This window comes from Podarcis muralis, chromosome 2 (assembly GCF_964188315.1).
Source record: "Podarcis muralis chromosome 2, rPodMur119.hap1.1, whole genome shotgun sequence".
NCBI lineage: Eukaryota > Metazoa > Chordata > Lepidosauria > Squamata > Lacertidae > Podarcis > Podarcis muralis.
The window spans coordinates 121,405,447-121,418,659 of record NC_135656.1 but is presented as its reverse complement, the minus strand read 5'-3'; the positions used below and the strand labels follow the sequence as shown (position 1 = coordinate 121,418,659).

The following is a 13,213-nucleotide window of genomic DNA, read 5'->3' as shown; positions in this document are numbered from 1 at the left end:
AATTGGAGTTTAATATTTGTTATGTGACATAAGGAGTCTCATACCTTGTTAAACTGTTGGGGCCAGACAATGGCTTTTGCATTAATGGTAAACTTTATGTCAGGGGAGGCGCCCCTCTCTATGCTCCCAATTTTTCCTCTAACACGAGACTTATTGGAAAACATAATCCAGTTCTCAATATTGTAGTTGCCTGGCAGCTCTCCATTCTCATCCAAATATAGCCTGCCCATTGAAGTATTCAGAAATGGAATTTCTCTTAAAAAAAGGTGGAGCTGAAATGAAAAGGATACAGCAGCATTAAGGAAATATAAAACTATACTGACTATCTCAGCATTGCTCACTTTGAGCTGTTACCAATTGGGGCCAGGGTTTCCCCAATTTCAGTAGCACCCTGTGGAAGCCCAAAATTTAGTGCCCCTCACTTCTCACCCTCCATTCTGCGTGTGCCCAGCACAGGGGAACCAGTTACATTGCCCCAAATCTGCCTCTGATAGCTCAACTAAACTATATGCCTTTTTCAGGCATTCTATTTATTTAAACATTTTTAGACCACATTTTATATAAAATCACAAATCTTTTTACACAATAAGTTCATTACACAAAAGAAAGGTTAGATCTTGATATAACACATTTTTGTATTTTTGTATTTTGTATTATATTACCTGTAGTTGTTTTGTTTCAAGAACTGATTTGAGCTCTATTTTATTATCTTGTTTTACTGTATCGAGAACTGTCTTGTGCTCTTTTGACAAATAGCTGTATATAAATGTTTAAGGTCTGTATATAAATGTTTGAGGTCCAGCACCAAGGGCCTTCTGGCGGTTCCCTCACTGCGAGAAGCCAAGTTACAGGGAACCAGGCAGAGGACCTTCTCGGTAGTGGCACCTGCCCTGTGGAACGCCCTCCCACCAGATGTCAAAGAGAACAACAACTACCAGACTTTTAGAAGACATCTGAAGGCAGCCCTGTTTAGGGAAGCTTTTAATGTTTGATGCATTACTGTATTTTAATATTTTGTTTGAAGCCACCCAGTGTGGCTGTGGAAGCCCAGCCAGATGGGTGAGGTATAAATAAGAAATTATTATTATTATAAATATAAATTTACTTGGGCACGGTGGAGGAAGCATTGCACTGGGAAGAGAGTTCCCATTATAAGCATAATGAGCAATTATTATTTTTTACCTCTATCAGGAGCCTCACGAATTGGATTTGCCTCAGAAATGGGTCTCACTTGTAAATTTGATGTCACATTTTGGGGCAATGTACTGCAGTCTGCAGAAAGGGAGAGAAAATACCTGCCATGGCTGTAGCCTTTGATGTTCCGATATGTCTCCTCCACCAGCCACCAACATCCACTTTGATCTAGCTGAATATGCAGCATTTAAGGCATGTGCCACAGCTTGGACATTGAAGTAATTGATGTAGCTGTTTTGAGACAGGGCTCTCTGCAGCTCCTCTTCAGGCACCATCTCCAGTTTCTTGTTCTCTGTGCATCTTCTCCAACCTTTCACGGCCAGCTCATGTTTTGAATATGAACAATGAAACGCTTTCTGCCAGAAGTGATGAAGAATGTAGGAAGATGGGTTATAGTAGTCACGCTTAGTCCTTTCCCCCATCTTCATTATGAAGGACAAAGACCCATGGATGTACTGGAATAAATAAGGAGGATAAGATAAAAACACATTGATGTCTTTTAAACCTATTGTGATCCAGACTTTTGGCCCAATTTGTTCCCCAAGTGCTGCTTGTAGTGTCATGATTGGGATCCACCCCATGCGAGTATTTTCATAGTAAACAAATACACCCAGTTGTCTCCATAGGACAAAGGGTTCATTCAAACTGAACATTAGATGTGGATTCTTTTCTGGAATTATTTTTGATAGAGCAATGCAAATCCCATTGCTGATCATCAGAGGCATCAAGCCACTGATAAATCTTTCTGCATCATCGTTCTCTGGAGCTAAGAGGCCAATCCATGTCCATCTGAAATGCAGGAGCAACTGGATAATACCCAAGTATTGGCTTTCTTCTTTGGGGACCATTCGGTACAGAAAAGGGAACTGAGTTTTATCATCAAGAACTTGAGGAACCAACCCATAACTGACCTAGCAAGGAAAGGAAAAGATTAGTGTTTCGTTTTGCTTCCAGGATAAAGACCAGATATTTATTAACCTGAAATGATTAATATCTAACAACATTTGTGCTGGCTGTGACAAATTGGAGATGTAGTCCACAAAATCTGGATGATACCGGGTTGGTGAAGGCTGGATTTAGGGGGGAAAAGAGCCCTGAACTTTTCCATACTTTTCTCACTTTTTGATGCTCTTTCTTACCATTCCCTTCATACCTGTGGGATTTTGTAGATGCCTGACATGGCAGAAATCTCTTTTGAGAGTGTAGAGTCGGCCGCCTCCAGAACAGCCAGAAGGTTATTCCATTTCCTGCACTTATAGTTGGGAATGTTGCTTTCCCCACCTGCAACCAGGTCTAGCATGGCATCAGAAGTGGTCCTGGCATCAAAATAGTTCTCATAGAGGTTGTAGCCCAGGGTGATGTTGGGTAAGAACTGGGGATTGTGGTTTATCTCTTGGATGGTGAACAAGAACGATAAGATGTGCCAGTGGAACCTAGATGATGGACTGCAAAAATTGAAGCAATTAAAAACCGTCAAACTACTTATCAGGATTTAATGGGGGGGGGGGAAAGTCACATCTAAGGGGCCTTTTAGGCAATATGAATCTCATAATTGCTGACCCCAAAATAATTGTCTTCATGTTGGTGGCAGAGTGTGAGAGGGACTTATCCTTTTTGTAAGGTGAAAACTCATGGACCACTTAAGAATAAAAATGGGGAAATTCATGCTTCCTTGCAGAAGAGGAAAAGAACACAATCTTGAAAAAAGAAAATTAATAACTTTTTTTTTTGAAATTTCCACAAAGGCTGCAGTTTATTCCTTAGTCTTTGTTGTTTCAAAGGGCTGTTTTGTAAGTTCCACTTTGTTAAAATAGAGAACTTTGTCCATACTCTAGAAGGGGAATAAGGCTGCAACCCCAAATCCATATACTTGGCAGGAAGCGCTATTCAATCAATTGGACTTAGGACTCGTTCATACTTCTGCCTGTCCTGGTCCACCCGCTTACAATCTAATGATACAAAAGGAAAGGGGGTTAGGAGGGGGGCGGAAAGCTTTCATTTAGCTAAGCAGGATTTTAAAATAACCTTCTGCGCTAGGAAGGAAGACCTCCCACATTCAAATCCTGGCAGCTACTTGCCTGCAGCAGCCACTCCACCACCCACCTGCCAGTGCTGTCATTCAATGCGTCATTTTGATCTGTGATAAGGCTGAATTGCATTCTAGCATTACATCCTTCAAAAGGCATCACGGTAGCACAGCACAGATAGATCACTTCACCAGGGACGACCAAGGGAACCAGAAAGTAAAACGGGTGGGAATATTAGAACACCAGCTGTTCTTTGACTCCAACTCCCATCTGCCCCAGTCAGCATGCAGTGGACAACCTTGGAGTCTCAAATGTCAGTGGCACCCCGTGCAACGCCAAATTTTTGTGCCCCTCCACCTCTCACACTCCATTCTGACCAGCAGTTGAGGCATCCAAACTGGTTGTGTGATCCCCTAAATCTGCCTTTGCAGCATGGCCAAGGATAATGAGATATTATCCCCCAACAATACAACAATATCTCAATTGCTACAGATTCCCCTTTCCAGGCTATTTCCTTGGTAAACAGGAAACATTGGAGGCAGAGAAACATAACACCCACCTAGACATACGGTAATTACTTACACACGAAACCTGGCGAATGGAGGCTGGGAAAAGTTGTATGGATCCTGTTCAGAGAAATATTTTGGAGATATGATCCCACTAATGAGGAAGTCTCCTGGCCGGTAATAATTGTGTGCTTCATTTTCTTCCCTGATCAGATTCAAGGGGCATTTTGTCTTTAGGTCTCCAAAGACTCCATGGGGCATCAGCAGAAGAAGTAGCAGCAGAAGCAGCAGGGATCTCATTCTGGCTTTGCTTCCTACATGTGTCTTGTGAGTGGATCCTCTCACCTCCTGAACCAGCTAATCAGAAGAAGACAAAACGTCTTGCAAGACCAAAGCTGCACCACCAATATGGGTGGTGTTCAGCTATGGCTTCAGAGCCATTGGACTTCACGTAGTATTTCCCATGTCCCTTCTGCCAGTTCTCACTCAATGTATCTCTGACACAGGAGATGTTCTGTGTGCCACATTACCAAGGCGCAGTAAGTAACATCACACCAATCTTGATTCTGATGTTTACACAGTTTCCCAAAATGTCTCTTGAGCTTTGGCAAGAATGATGATAGATCACTATGATTTTCATAATGATAAGGGGAATAAGGTTCACTTCTGTAATATACTGGCTTGAGGGGCAGGTGCAGAGGTGGAGAAAAACATATCTGCAAGAAAGCACAGGTGTTTATCCAAAATTTGACATGAGTTGAAGGTGGGGGGAGTTGGCCTGGACTTTGATGGTGGGAATCTGGATATTCTGATGGAGAATACCAAAGGTCCATCTAATTTGGTATTCTGCTTCCCACAGTAGCCAAGACCTCTAGATCCTTTTTACATATACACCTGGCAAGCCAGGTTTCCCCCCATCTTATATTTGTAACCTTACATTTGTCCCTATTGAAATTAATTTTGTTAGTTTGGGCCTAGTTCTCCAATTTGTTAAGGTCATCTTGAATCTTGATTCTGTCTTCTGTGGCATTAGCTACCCTTGCCCTACTCTTAAATTCCTGAATCATATCTCCTGAGTCTTGGGATTGCAGATGGGGTTCTACCAATAATTTGCAGAATAACAAACCCTTTCTTGCATACAAGTATCGATCAATCTTTATTATTGCCATCACAGATCAGCCACTAAGTTACAACACGATTTACAATTTGCAATTTTCAGGCCAGGAGAAGACCACAAGGAATTAAAATCACAGCAAAAGACAAGGATATATGTGGGCATTGTTACACATTCACATTCAATTCATAGTTAGAATAGATTACTGAGTGCTAGTATGGTTGTAAAGAGATATAGCCATTCAATTCCTAGTTATCCATTTTGATGCATGTAATTTAGCCACTCGTGGGTGAAGTTTGACAAAAGGAGGGAGGTATAAAAATCATATCTGTCTAGGAATTTTGTTCAGATGGGTGTAATATATAAGGAGCGAATGTCTTCATAGTATGAATAGTATAGTACTATGTGCTCAACCATTTCCACACCCAATTAACAAGAGCTGGCATGTTGGTTAAAGAGTGTGTGAACATCTCCCATCCAAAGAGCACACGGAAAGGCGTCTAAAGTGGGCCTAAGTCAAATTCCAAAGCATAATCTGCTGGAACAAAGCTTTTGCTACAATTTCCCTGAGTCATACATTGTAAAAGGATAGAGTGAATCTGACTCAAATGAGGATTATCAGCATAAAAGCCAATGTGGCCAATCAGGTATCTAGTGGGAATCAGGGAGTGACAAAGCAGTTATAATACATTCATTTTAATCATTCATAATTTATGCAAAGCAAAGAGAGCTATATGGAGCTATAATCTGAAGACTACATGCTCACAGTGCTACCCATTGTCAGCCTGGAATGTTTCAAGCATTAGGTGTCATCTTAAATTTCTCTTGTCAGATGCTGCTTTGTATTCAGATCAGGCCTCAGCAAAATAATGTAGCATTTTGGCATGAAGATGCAGCCCAGAAGCCCAGCACTGGAGGCCAATATAGAGAAGACCTGCACGGCTACCATGTATTTCCCCTTGGTGCTCAGGTAGGTGGGAACAAAGGACACCCAAACACTGCAGAAGACTAGCATGCTGAAGGTGATCAGCTTGGCCTCATTGAAGGACCCTGGGAGCTTCCTGGCTAGGAAAGCCACCGTGAAGCAGATGGCCGCCAGGAAGCCCATGTAGCCCAGGGCAATATAAAACATGGCAGCAGATCCTTCATTGCATTGCAGGATGATCTCTCCAGCCCGGGAGTGCATGTCAGAGTCAGGGAATGGTGGAGACATGCACAGCCAGATGGTGCAGATGACAACTTGGATACTGGAACAGGAAATGACAATGGAGTTGGCGAGACTTTTCCCTAGCCATCTCCTCACCCTGTTTCCTGGCTTTGTGGCCAGGAAGGCCAGAACCACAGTGATGGTTTTTGCCAAAACAGAAGAAACAGCAACTGAGAAGATGATGCTGAAGGCTGTTTGTTGGAGAAGGCAGGTCCCTTTCCTTGGTTGCCCAATGAACAGGAAGGTGGACAAAAAAGAAAGAAGAAGGGAGAGGAGGAGGATGTAGGAGAGGTCTCGGTTGTTGGCTTTCACTATGGGAGTCTCCTTGTATTTAATGAAGATTACTAACACAATGCCTGTTGTTAAAGATAAGGAAAGGGCAATGGAAACTAAGATGATTCCCAAATGTTCGTTATAAGCTAGGAAAGTGATAAACCTGGGGACACATTGATCTCTGTTATTGCTTGGATGCTGATCTTCTGGACATTTGGTGCAATGTTCTGCATCTAAGGAAGAGAAAAAAAGATGGCTTCAGCATCAGGGCACTATTTGGTTTTCAAAAAGATGTTGACGTGGGGGAGGTCAAGGAGTAAGATAGCTGAATAGGGAAAGTGTGGCAAAAAAATGCTTGTTCGATTGCTTATTGAAAGTTTACATTTGTATCCTGCCTTTCTTCTGAGGAGAAAGTGGTGGGGCACCAGGTTTTCCTCAGTTTTTATTGCCAAAACAACCTTGTTATGTAGGGCAAAGCTTTGATGGAGTGACTTCCCCACAGAGGTGTGTCCAGCAACTTCACCATACATTTTTTTTTGCCTAAGAAGCAAGACACACCTCTTTACATTGACCCGTGACAGTTTATTATTATTTGATTATTTATGTTTACATTTATCCACTACCGTTCCTCCAAAGGGCTCAAGGTAGTGTACATGAATATCCCCCTGCCCTTTTTATATTTACAACAAACCTGTGAGGTACGTTAGGCTGAGAGAGACTTGTCTAATGAGCAATTTGCAACTGTGTTTTTAAAAACAGTGTAAATGATAAATTTATCCAACATCTCAGGTAATTTTTATGTTAGCTGGACTGGAAGAAGATTGTTATAAGTTTAACTGCCTTCTCATATTTCACCTTTTCTGTATGATTTCTTGTTATATCTTTGGTAGCTAATGCAAAAGATTTCCTCTTTCTTCTGTGCAGTGCTCCTAGTAGTCAGATCAAAATTGTCCATCGCTTGTTTTGTAATCGTTTTCATAGAATCATAGAATCATAGAATCATAGAATCATAGAGTTGGAAGAGACCACAAGGGCCATCGAGTCCAACCCCCTGCCAAGCAGGAAACAATATGATGCATCATATATTTTCATATGATGCATCATATATTTTGTGTTGGTGTTTCTGCTTTACTGTTTTAAATATTTCCTTTTAAAAATTATTCCCCTTTTGTCTTCTATTACTTACTTACTTACACACACACACACACACACACACACACACACACACTCTCTTTAAAAATAAATTTCCTTTATGGTGTGATTCACTTTCTTTGATCATTGAGAGCATAGCTGAAAATAGTCAAAGACTATGTACAGTGGACGCTCTGGTTGCGAACATGACCCATGCAGGATGCACGTTTGCAACTGCAGCGTTCGCAACCCGCAGTGGCGCGTCTGCGCATGCACGGGTTGGGATTCGGGGCTTCTGCGCATGCATACATGTATACAGTGGCGTAGCGTGGGGGGTGCAGGGGGGGCCGGCTGCACCGGGCGCAACATCTGGGGGGGGCGCGCTCGCCGCCTCCGGAGTCGCCGAAGAGCCTCAGGCACAGGCTGTACCAGAGCCCCATGTCTCGCGGAACCAACGAGCTGGCAGCGGCTCTCAGCGCTCGCCGTGGTCCCCGCACGTCAGGGCCGCAGAGGGCACGCCAGGCAGCCCCTCCTCACAGCCCCGCCGCCACCGCCACTGCTGCTGCAGCTGCTGGGCCATGTTGCATTTTCCTCGCCTCTCTGCCCTCCTCCTCCGGGCAAGCGGCGTCGTTTGGGCGGCAGCACCAGCGGCAACTCGCCTCAGATCACCTGACATGGACCCGCCACCGTGGCTACCTTACTGTAAATACCCCAGCCCAGCCCAGGCAGCAGCAAGAAGAAGCTGGCAGCAGCGGCAGGTTAGGGGTTAGGGGGCGCAAATTACTTGCCTTGCCCCGGGTGCTGACAACCCACGCTACGCCGCTGCATGTATACTAAGCTGTCTCCCTGTTACTCACATTGTTCTGCAATGATTGCTTCCTTACTTTCAGCTTAATTCCTGGAAGAAAGGATGGTGATTGAAAATAGAGAAGCCAATAAAACACCTATGTTCAAAAATGTATTACTGCTCTGCACATAGTGTTTCTGGGTGACTCTTTGCCCTATTTCTATTCTCCGAAGGAACGCCCTCTCCCTTGGAATGACCCACCTTCCTGAGTGGAGATGGTCCCTTCTGCACATGGAGCACAAGCATAGCAGCAAATGGGCTCTCCTTCTTGAACCACCTTGGCGTATCCGGGCCGGCAGCTTTTGGTACACCTGGAGCGAGGCACAGTCTAGTCATGCAGAGAAGAAGGTGCACCGAGGAGAAAGTGTTAGAAGCATCTGTGTCTATGGAATTCATAGGGTTTGGGAAGGACCCAACAAGATCTCTACTTCCACTGAACCCATTTATGTGCCTGCCTTCTGTACAAAAATACACTCAAGGAAGAGGACAAACTATACCAAAACAGCTTTCTGACCGTGAAAGCTGTTTAACCATGGAAGACTCTTGCAAGAGATTGTGTTCTCTCCTCCATTGGAGGTTTTCAAGCAGAACCTGGATGGCCATCTCCCATACATGATTTTGTTGAGATCCCTGCATTGCAGGTAGTTGGACCAGAAGACCCTTAGGGTCTCTCCCAACTTCACAATTCCAGGATTCTAATCATAGCAATAAGAAAACACTGGGGCCTCCCACTGCCGCTGTGCTGCCGGAGCACGATTTCTGTTCTCATCCTGAAGCAAAGTTCTTAACTCGAGGTACTGTTTCTGGGTTAGCAGAGTCCGTAACCTGAAGCGTCTGTAACCTGAAGCGTATGTAACCTGAGGTACCACTGTGCTTAAAAATGATTCCTGGATTATTATTAAAAGGACTTTGCGTGCGGAGAATATCCTTTTGAACTATATACACCTATTGTATGGAAGCTGACAACGAAAATGGATTCTACATGCCCTAACTGGCCAAGAGACCGATATTTATGAACTGGAAGAATGAAGATAAGATACCCTTTAATCAACGGATCAGTAAGATGACACTCACCCCTTATGAATGGATCACTTAGAGGTGTTGACTACATGACTACATTCTGTATATACTCATTCCAAATATCAATGTATTTGTCAAAACAAAGACAAATACATTGATATTTGGAATGAGTATATACAGAATGTATTAAGTTATAAATAACCACATTTGTATCAGGAGTATAACATTTATTTCTATAGAACAACGTACAGAAATGTACTTATTTTATCTATTGTATTACTTTTGCACCTTTGGCCAGACATTGTAGCAAGGGCGCCGACTTGGGCCCCAGCTTATGGGTGCCCAATGGCGCCCACGACATAATGTGACGTTATGACGATGTGACATCGTGATTTCACGACATCACGTTATGTCGGCACACCTTAGCGGTGCTTTCAAGGCCTTGCAGGAACTCAGAGGTCATGCTGGAAGTCTCATGAGGCCTCCAAAGCAACTTCCAGTTTTTACCGGAAGTTGCATTGTACCCAGGGCCCCCTAGAGTTGTAGTAAGGCCTCCTGTGAACCCTGAATTTCCAGGGTTCCAAAATATGTGGAGATATAAGATGCTCTCCACTTCACATAGTCATATGCAAATTATTCAAGAAATCATTAGAGCTCCACAGAATTTTTATGCTGTGAACTGCCCTAGTATATATATGGTTTGACTTCACCCCGAAGGTGCCATTGTCTCCCGAGACAGAGTGATGCCAACTCCAGAAGTAAATTGAGAAGGATCTGGTGTTTCTTCTCAGGATCCCAGGGCTTATTCTGTTCCTTCAGAATGCCAATTTCCCTTCCTGTCTCAGCTGCCGTGGCAAGAGGGAGTTGTTGTGGCAGCTGTTACTGGATAGCTGAGACACAATGGATGAAGAAGAGAAGAAGAAGAGTTTGGATTTGATATCCCGCCTTTCACTCCCTTTAAGGAGTCTCAAAGCGGCTAACATTCTCCTTTCCCTTCCCCCACAACAAACACTCTGTGAGTTGAGTGGGGCTGAGAGACTTCAAAGAAGTGTGACTGGCCCAAGGTCACCCAGCAGCTGCATGTGGAGGAGCGGGGAATCGAACCCAGTTCACCAGATTACGAGACTACCGCTCTTAACCACTACACCACACTGGCACACTGGATCCACCTTATAATACCGTTTTGCAGCCCTTGCTCAAGGAAGAGTGTAACCAGGCTCTCCTAGCCTCCCTGCTCCTTTACATCCCCTACCTTCTTAAATTGGTTGGGCCACTCAATGTCTTTTGAGTCAATGGTGAACTTCATGTTGGTTGATGCCACTCCCCTTATATTCCCAATTTTCACTCTAGTATGAGAGTTATTGGGAAGCATCAGCCAGTTCACAATATCGAAGTCAGGTGGCAGCTCCCAGTTCTCATCCAAACACAGTCTGCCCATGGAAGTATTCAAACACTGGATTTCTTTTAAGAAATGGTAGAGCTGAAATGGCAAGGAAAATACCAGCATTAAGGAACAACGAGACAATGTGGAATATGTTGGTGGACAGAAAAAGATACAGAGAGGAAAAATCCTGGAGGCAAGTGTGGTTTGGTGAGAGAACTCCAGCAGAGATTTGAAATCACAAAACATGCAGCAAAGTAAAGCATGGAAATATAGGCTGTAAAACCTTTAAAATATGTTCCTCCAAAATGTCCCCTTTAAAAGTATCTTTCCAAAGTTCCCTTCATCCCACAGCATAGGAAAATACCACATGTTTGGTAAGTTTAAAAATTGTTTACTTACAAATTCCCCAAAGGTCAGATTCATGTGCTTCAGAAATTTGCACAGGAAGTAAAACATAGCTTACTTACAAAGTGGTGTAAGTTCCTAAATCATTGGCTTGCAGTTCCATTGAAGTAACCAGCTCAAACCTCTTCACACACTGAGCTTCCCAAGTGGAGGGTGTATGTGAACAATAGGCTTGATTACCTATTTCCTCCCAAGGTGGCAGGACCACTTACTATGGGGTATTAACCCCTTCATGCATTAATTAGACTTAAGCATGTTGGTTATATGAGGCTGGTTATCCCACAGATCCACTCACTTCAAGCTCTTATAAATTGGGGCCAGTTTGCCTCTCATCTAGAGCATAAGTCCTATTCATGCAATCTTTTCTTAAATTGATTATAGCATTTATAGAGCACCTTTCATATAAAATAACAAGGAGCTTTGCAGAACAAGATTAGTACAAAAGACAATATAATACTTGTTTTAAACCTAATAATAATAATAATATTTATACCCCAACCATCTGGCTGGGCTTCCCCAGCCACTCTGGGCGGCTCCCAACAGAATACTGAGAACACAATAAAACATTAAAAACTTCCTTGAAGTCTTCTAAAAGTCAGATAGTTGTTTATTTCCTTGACATCTGGTGGGAGGGCAAACTCCACCAGATGTCAAAGAGAACAACAACTACTAGACTTTTAGACGGCATCTGAAGGCAGCCCTGTTTAGGGAAGCTTTTAATGTTTGATGCATTACTGTATTTTAATATTGTGTTGGAAGCCGCCCAGAGTGGCTGGGGAAACCCAGCCAGATGGGCGGGATATAAATAACAAATTATTATTATGATTATGATGACAATGGTTTGTGGCTTGCAAAAGCAGGAAGAATATACCTGCCATGGCTGTAGCCTGTGATGATCCCATTCATCTCCTTCTCTCAGCACCATCATCTGTTTTGACCTAGATGAAACCGCAGCATTTAAGGCCTGAGCCACAGCATGAACATTGACGTAAGTGCTGTAGCTGTCTTGAGACAGGGCTCTCTCCAGCTCCTCCTGGGGCAAAGTCTCAAGTCTCTCCTCCTCTATGCAACTTTCCCAGCTTTTCATGGACAACGTATGTTTTGAATAAGAGCAACGGAATGCTTCTGCCAAAAAGCGATCAAGAAGCGGGGAGTCTGCTTCATAGTAGTCACGTTTGTTGCTCCTTATTTTGGTCTTCGTTACAAAGGAGAGAGAACCATGGATGTACCGGAAGTAAGCAGGAGGAAATGAGGAGCCAGAATTGATTTCCTGAAAAGTTGTTGTGATCCAGACTTTTGCCTGTGTTTGCTTCTCAAAGAATTGGTTTACTGCCATGATGAGTGCCAGTCCCTTGAGACTGGTTACATAGCAAACAATTACACTGACTTGTCTCCGCATGAAAAATAGCTCACTCAGGCTCATGAATAGATATAGATTATTTTCTGGTATTCTTTTTGAGAAGGCGATGCAAATCCCACTGCTGACCATCTGAGGTGTCAAAGCACCCACAAACCTTTCTCCGCTGTCATCCTCTGGAGCAAGGAGGCCGATCCACGTCCATCCAAAGTACAGGAGCAACTCAACAATCCCCTTGTACTGAGCTTCTTCTTTGGAGAACATCTGGTATATAGAAGGAAACTCAGTTTTGCCTTCAAGAAGCCGGGCGGTGAAGCCATAACTGAGCTAGTGAGGAAAGGAAAATATTAGTGCTTTGTTTCGCTTTCAGGATAAGCACAAGATATTTAATGGTTGCATAGGTGCCAGCTTGGCCCCTCCTTAAGAACCTAGCTGGTGCATCTGATTGGCTGGCATCTATCTGTCTCAGGAGACAATGGAGAAATGCGCCTTTGGATGTGAAGTCAAACGGTTGGAAGGTTACAGTGCTTGCTGTGGCTGTGAAAACCAATACAGGAGAGAAATGTTTTGTTGCAGCTGGGGCAGATGCACCATTGTTGTAGGTAAAAGCTTGCTCCATCTCCTGGATATGCCAATAAACCACATGAGACCATGAGTGAAAAAGTAGTCCAGAGTGTTTCTTTCTGTACTGTGCAGAAAGGACCAGCAGGGATATTTCCCCAAATTAGGTGGCCACGCGCCAATGGAT

The 13,213-nt window shown here is 43.5% G+C and overlaps 2 protein-coding genes across 2 annotated transcripts; both read right to left on the bottom strand.

Moving 5' to 3' along the window:
* Window positions 1-1,214: 1,214 nt before the first annotated feature.
* On the bottom strand, window positions 1,215-2,374 carry LOC144326822 (vomeronasal type-2 receptor 26-like). Its single transcript, XM_077923661.1, has 2 exons — window positions 2,348-2,374; window positions 1,215-2,105 (listed from the first exon to the last, which is right to left on the bottom strand). Exons 1-2 carry the CDS (start codon window positions 2,372-2,374, stop codon window positions 1,215-1,217), a joined length of 918 nt encoding a protein of 305 aa, XP_077779787.1.
* A 3,281-nt stretch (window positions 2,375-5,655) lies between these two features.
* Window positions 5,656-12,195, bottom strand: LOC144326821 (vomeronasal type-2 receptor 26-like). The gene is made up of 4 exons (XM_077923660.1): window positions 11,980-12,195; window positions 10,572-10,799; window positions 8,501-8,627; window positions 5,656-6,554 (listed from the first exon to the last, which is right to left on the bottom strand). Exons 1-4 carry the CDS (start codon window positions 12,193-12,195, stop codon window positions 5,656-5,658), a joined length of 1,470 nt encoding a protein of 489 aa, XP_077779786.1.
* Window positions 12,196-13,213: the final 1,018 nt, after the last annotated feature.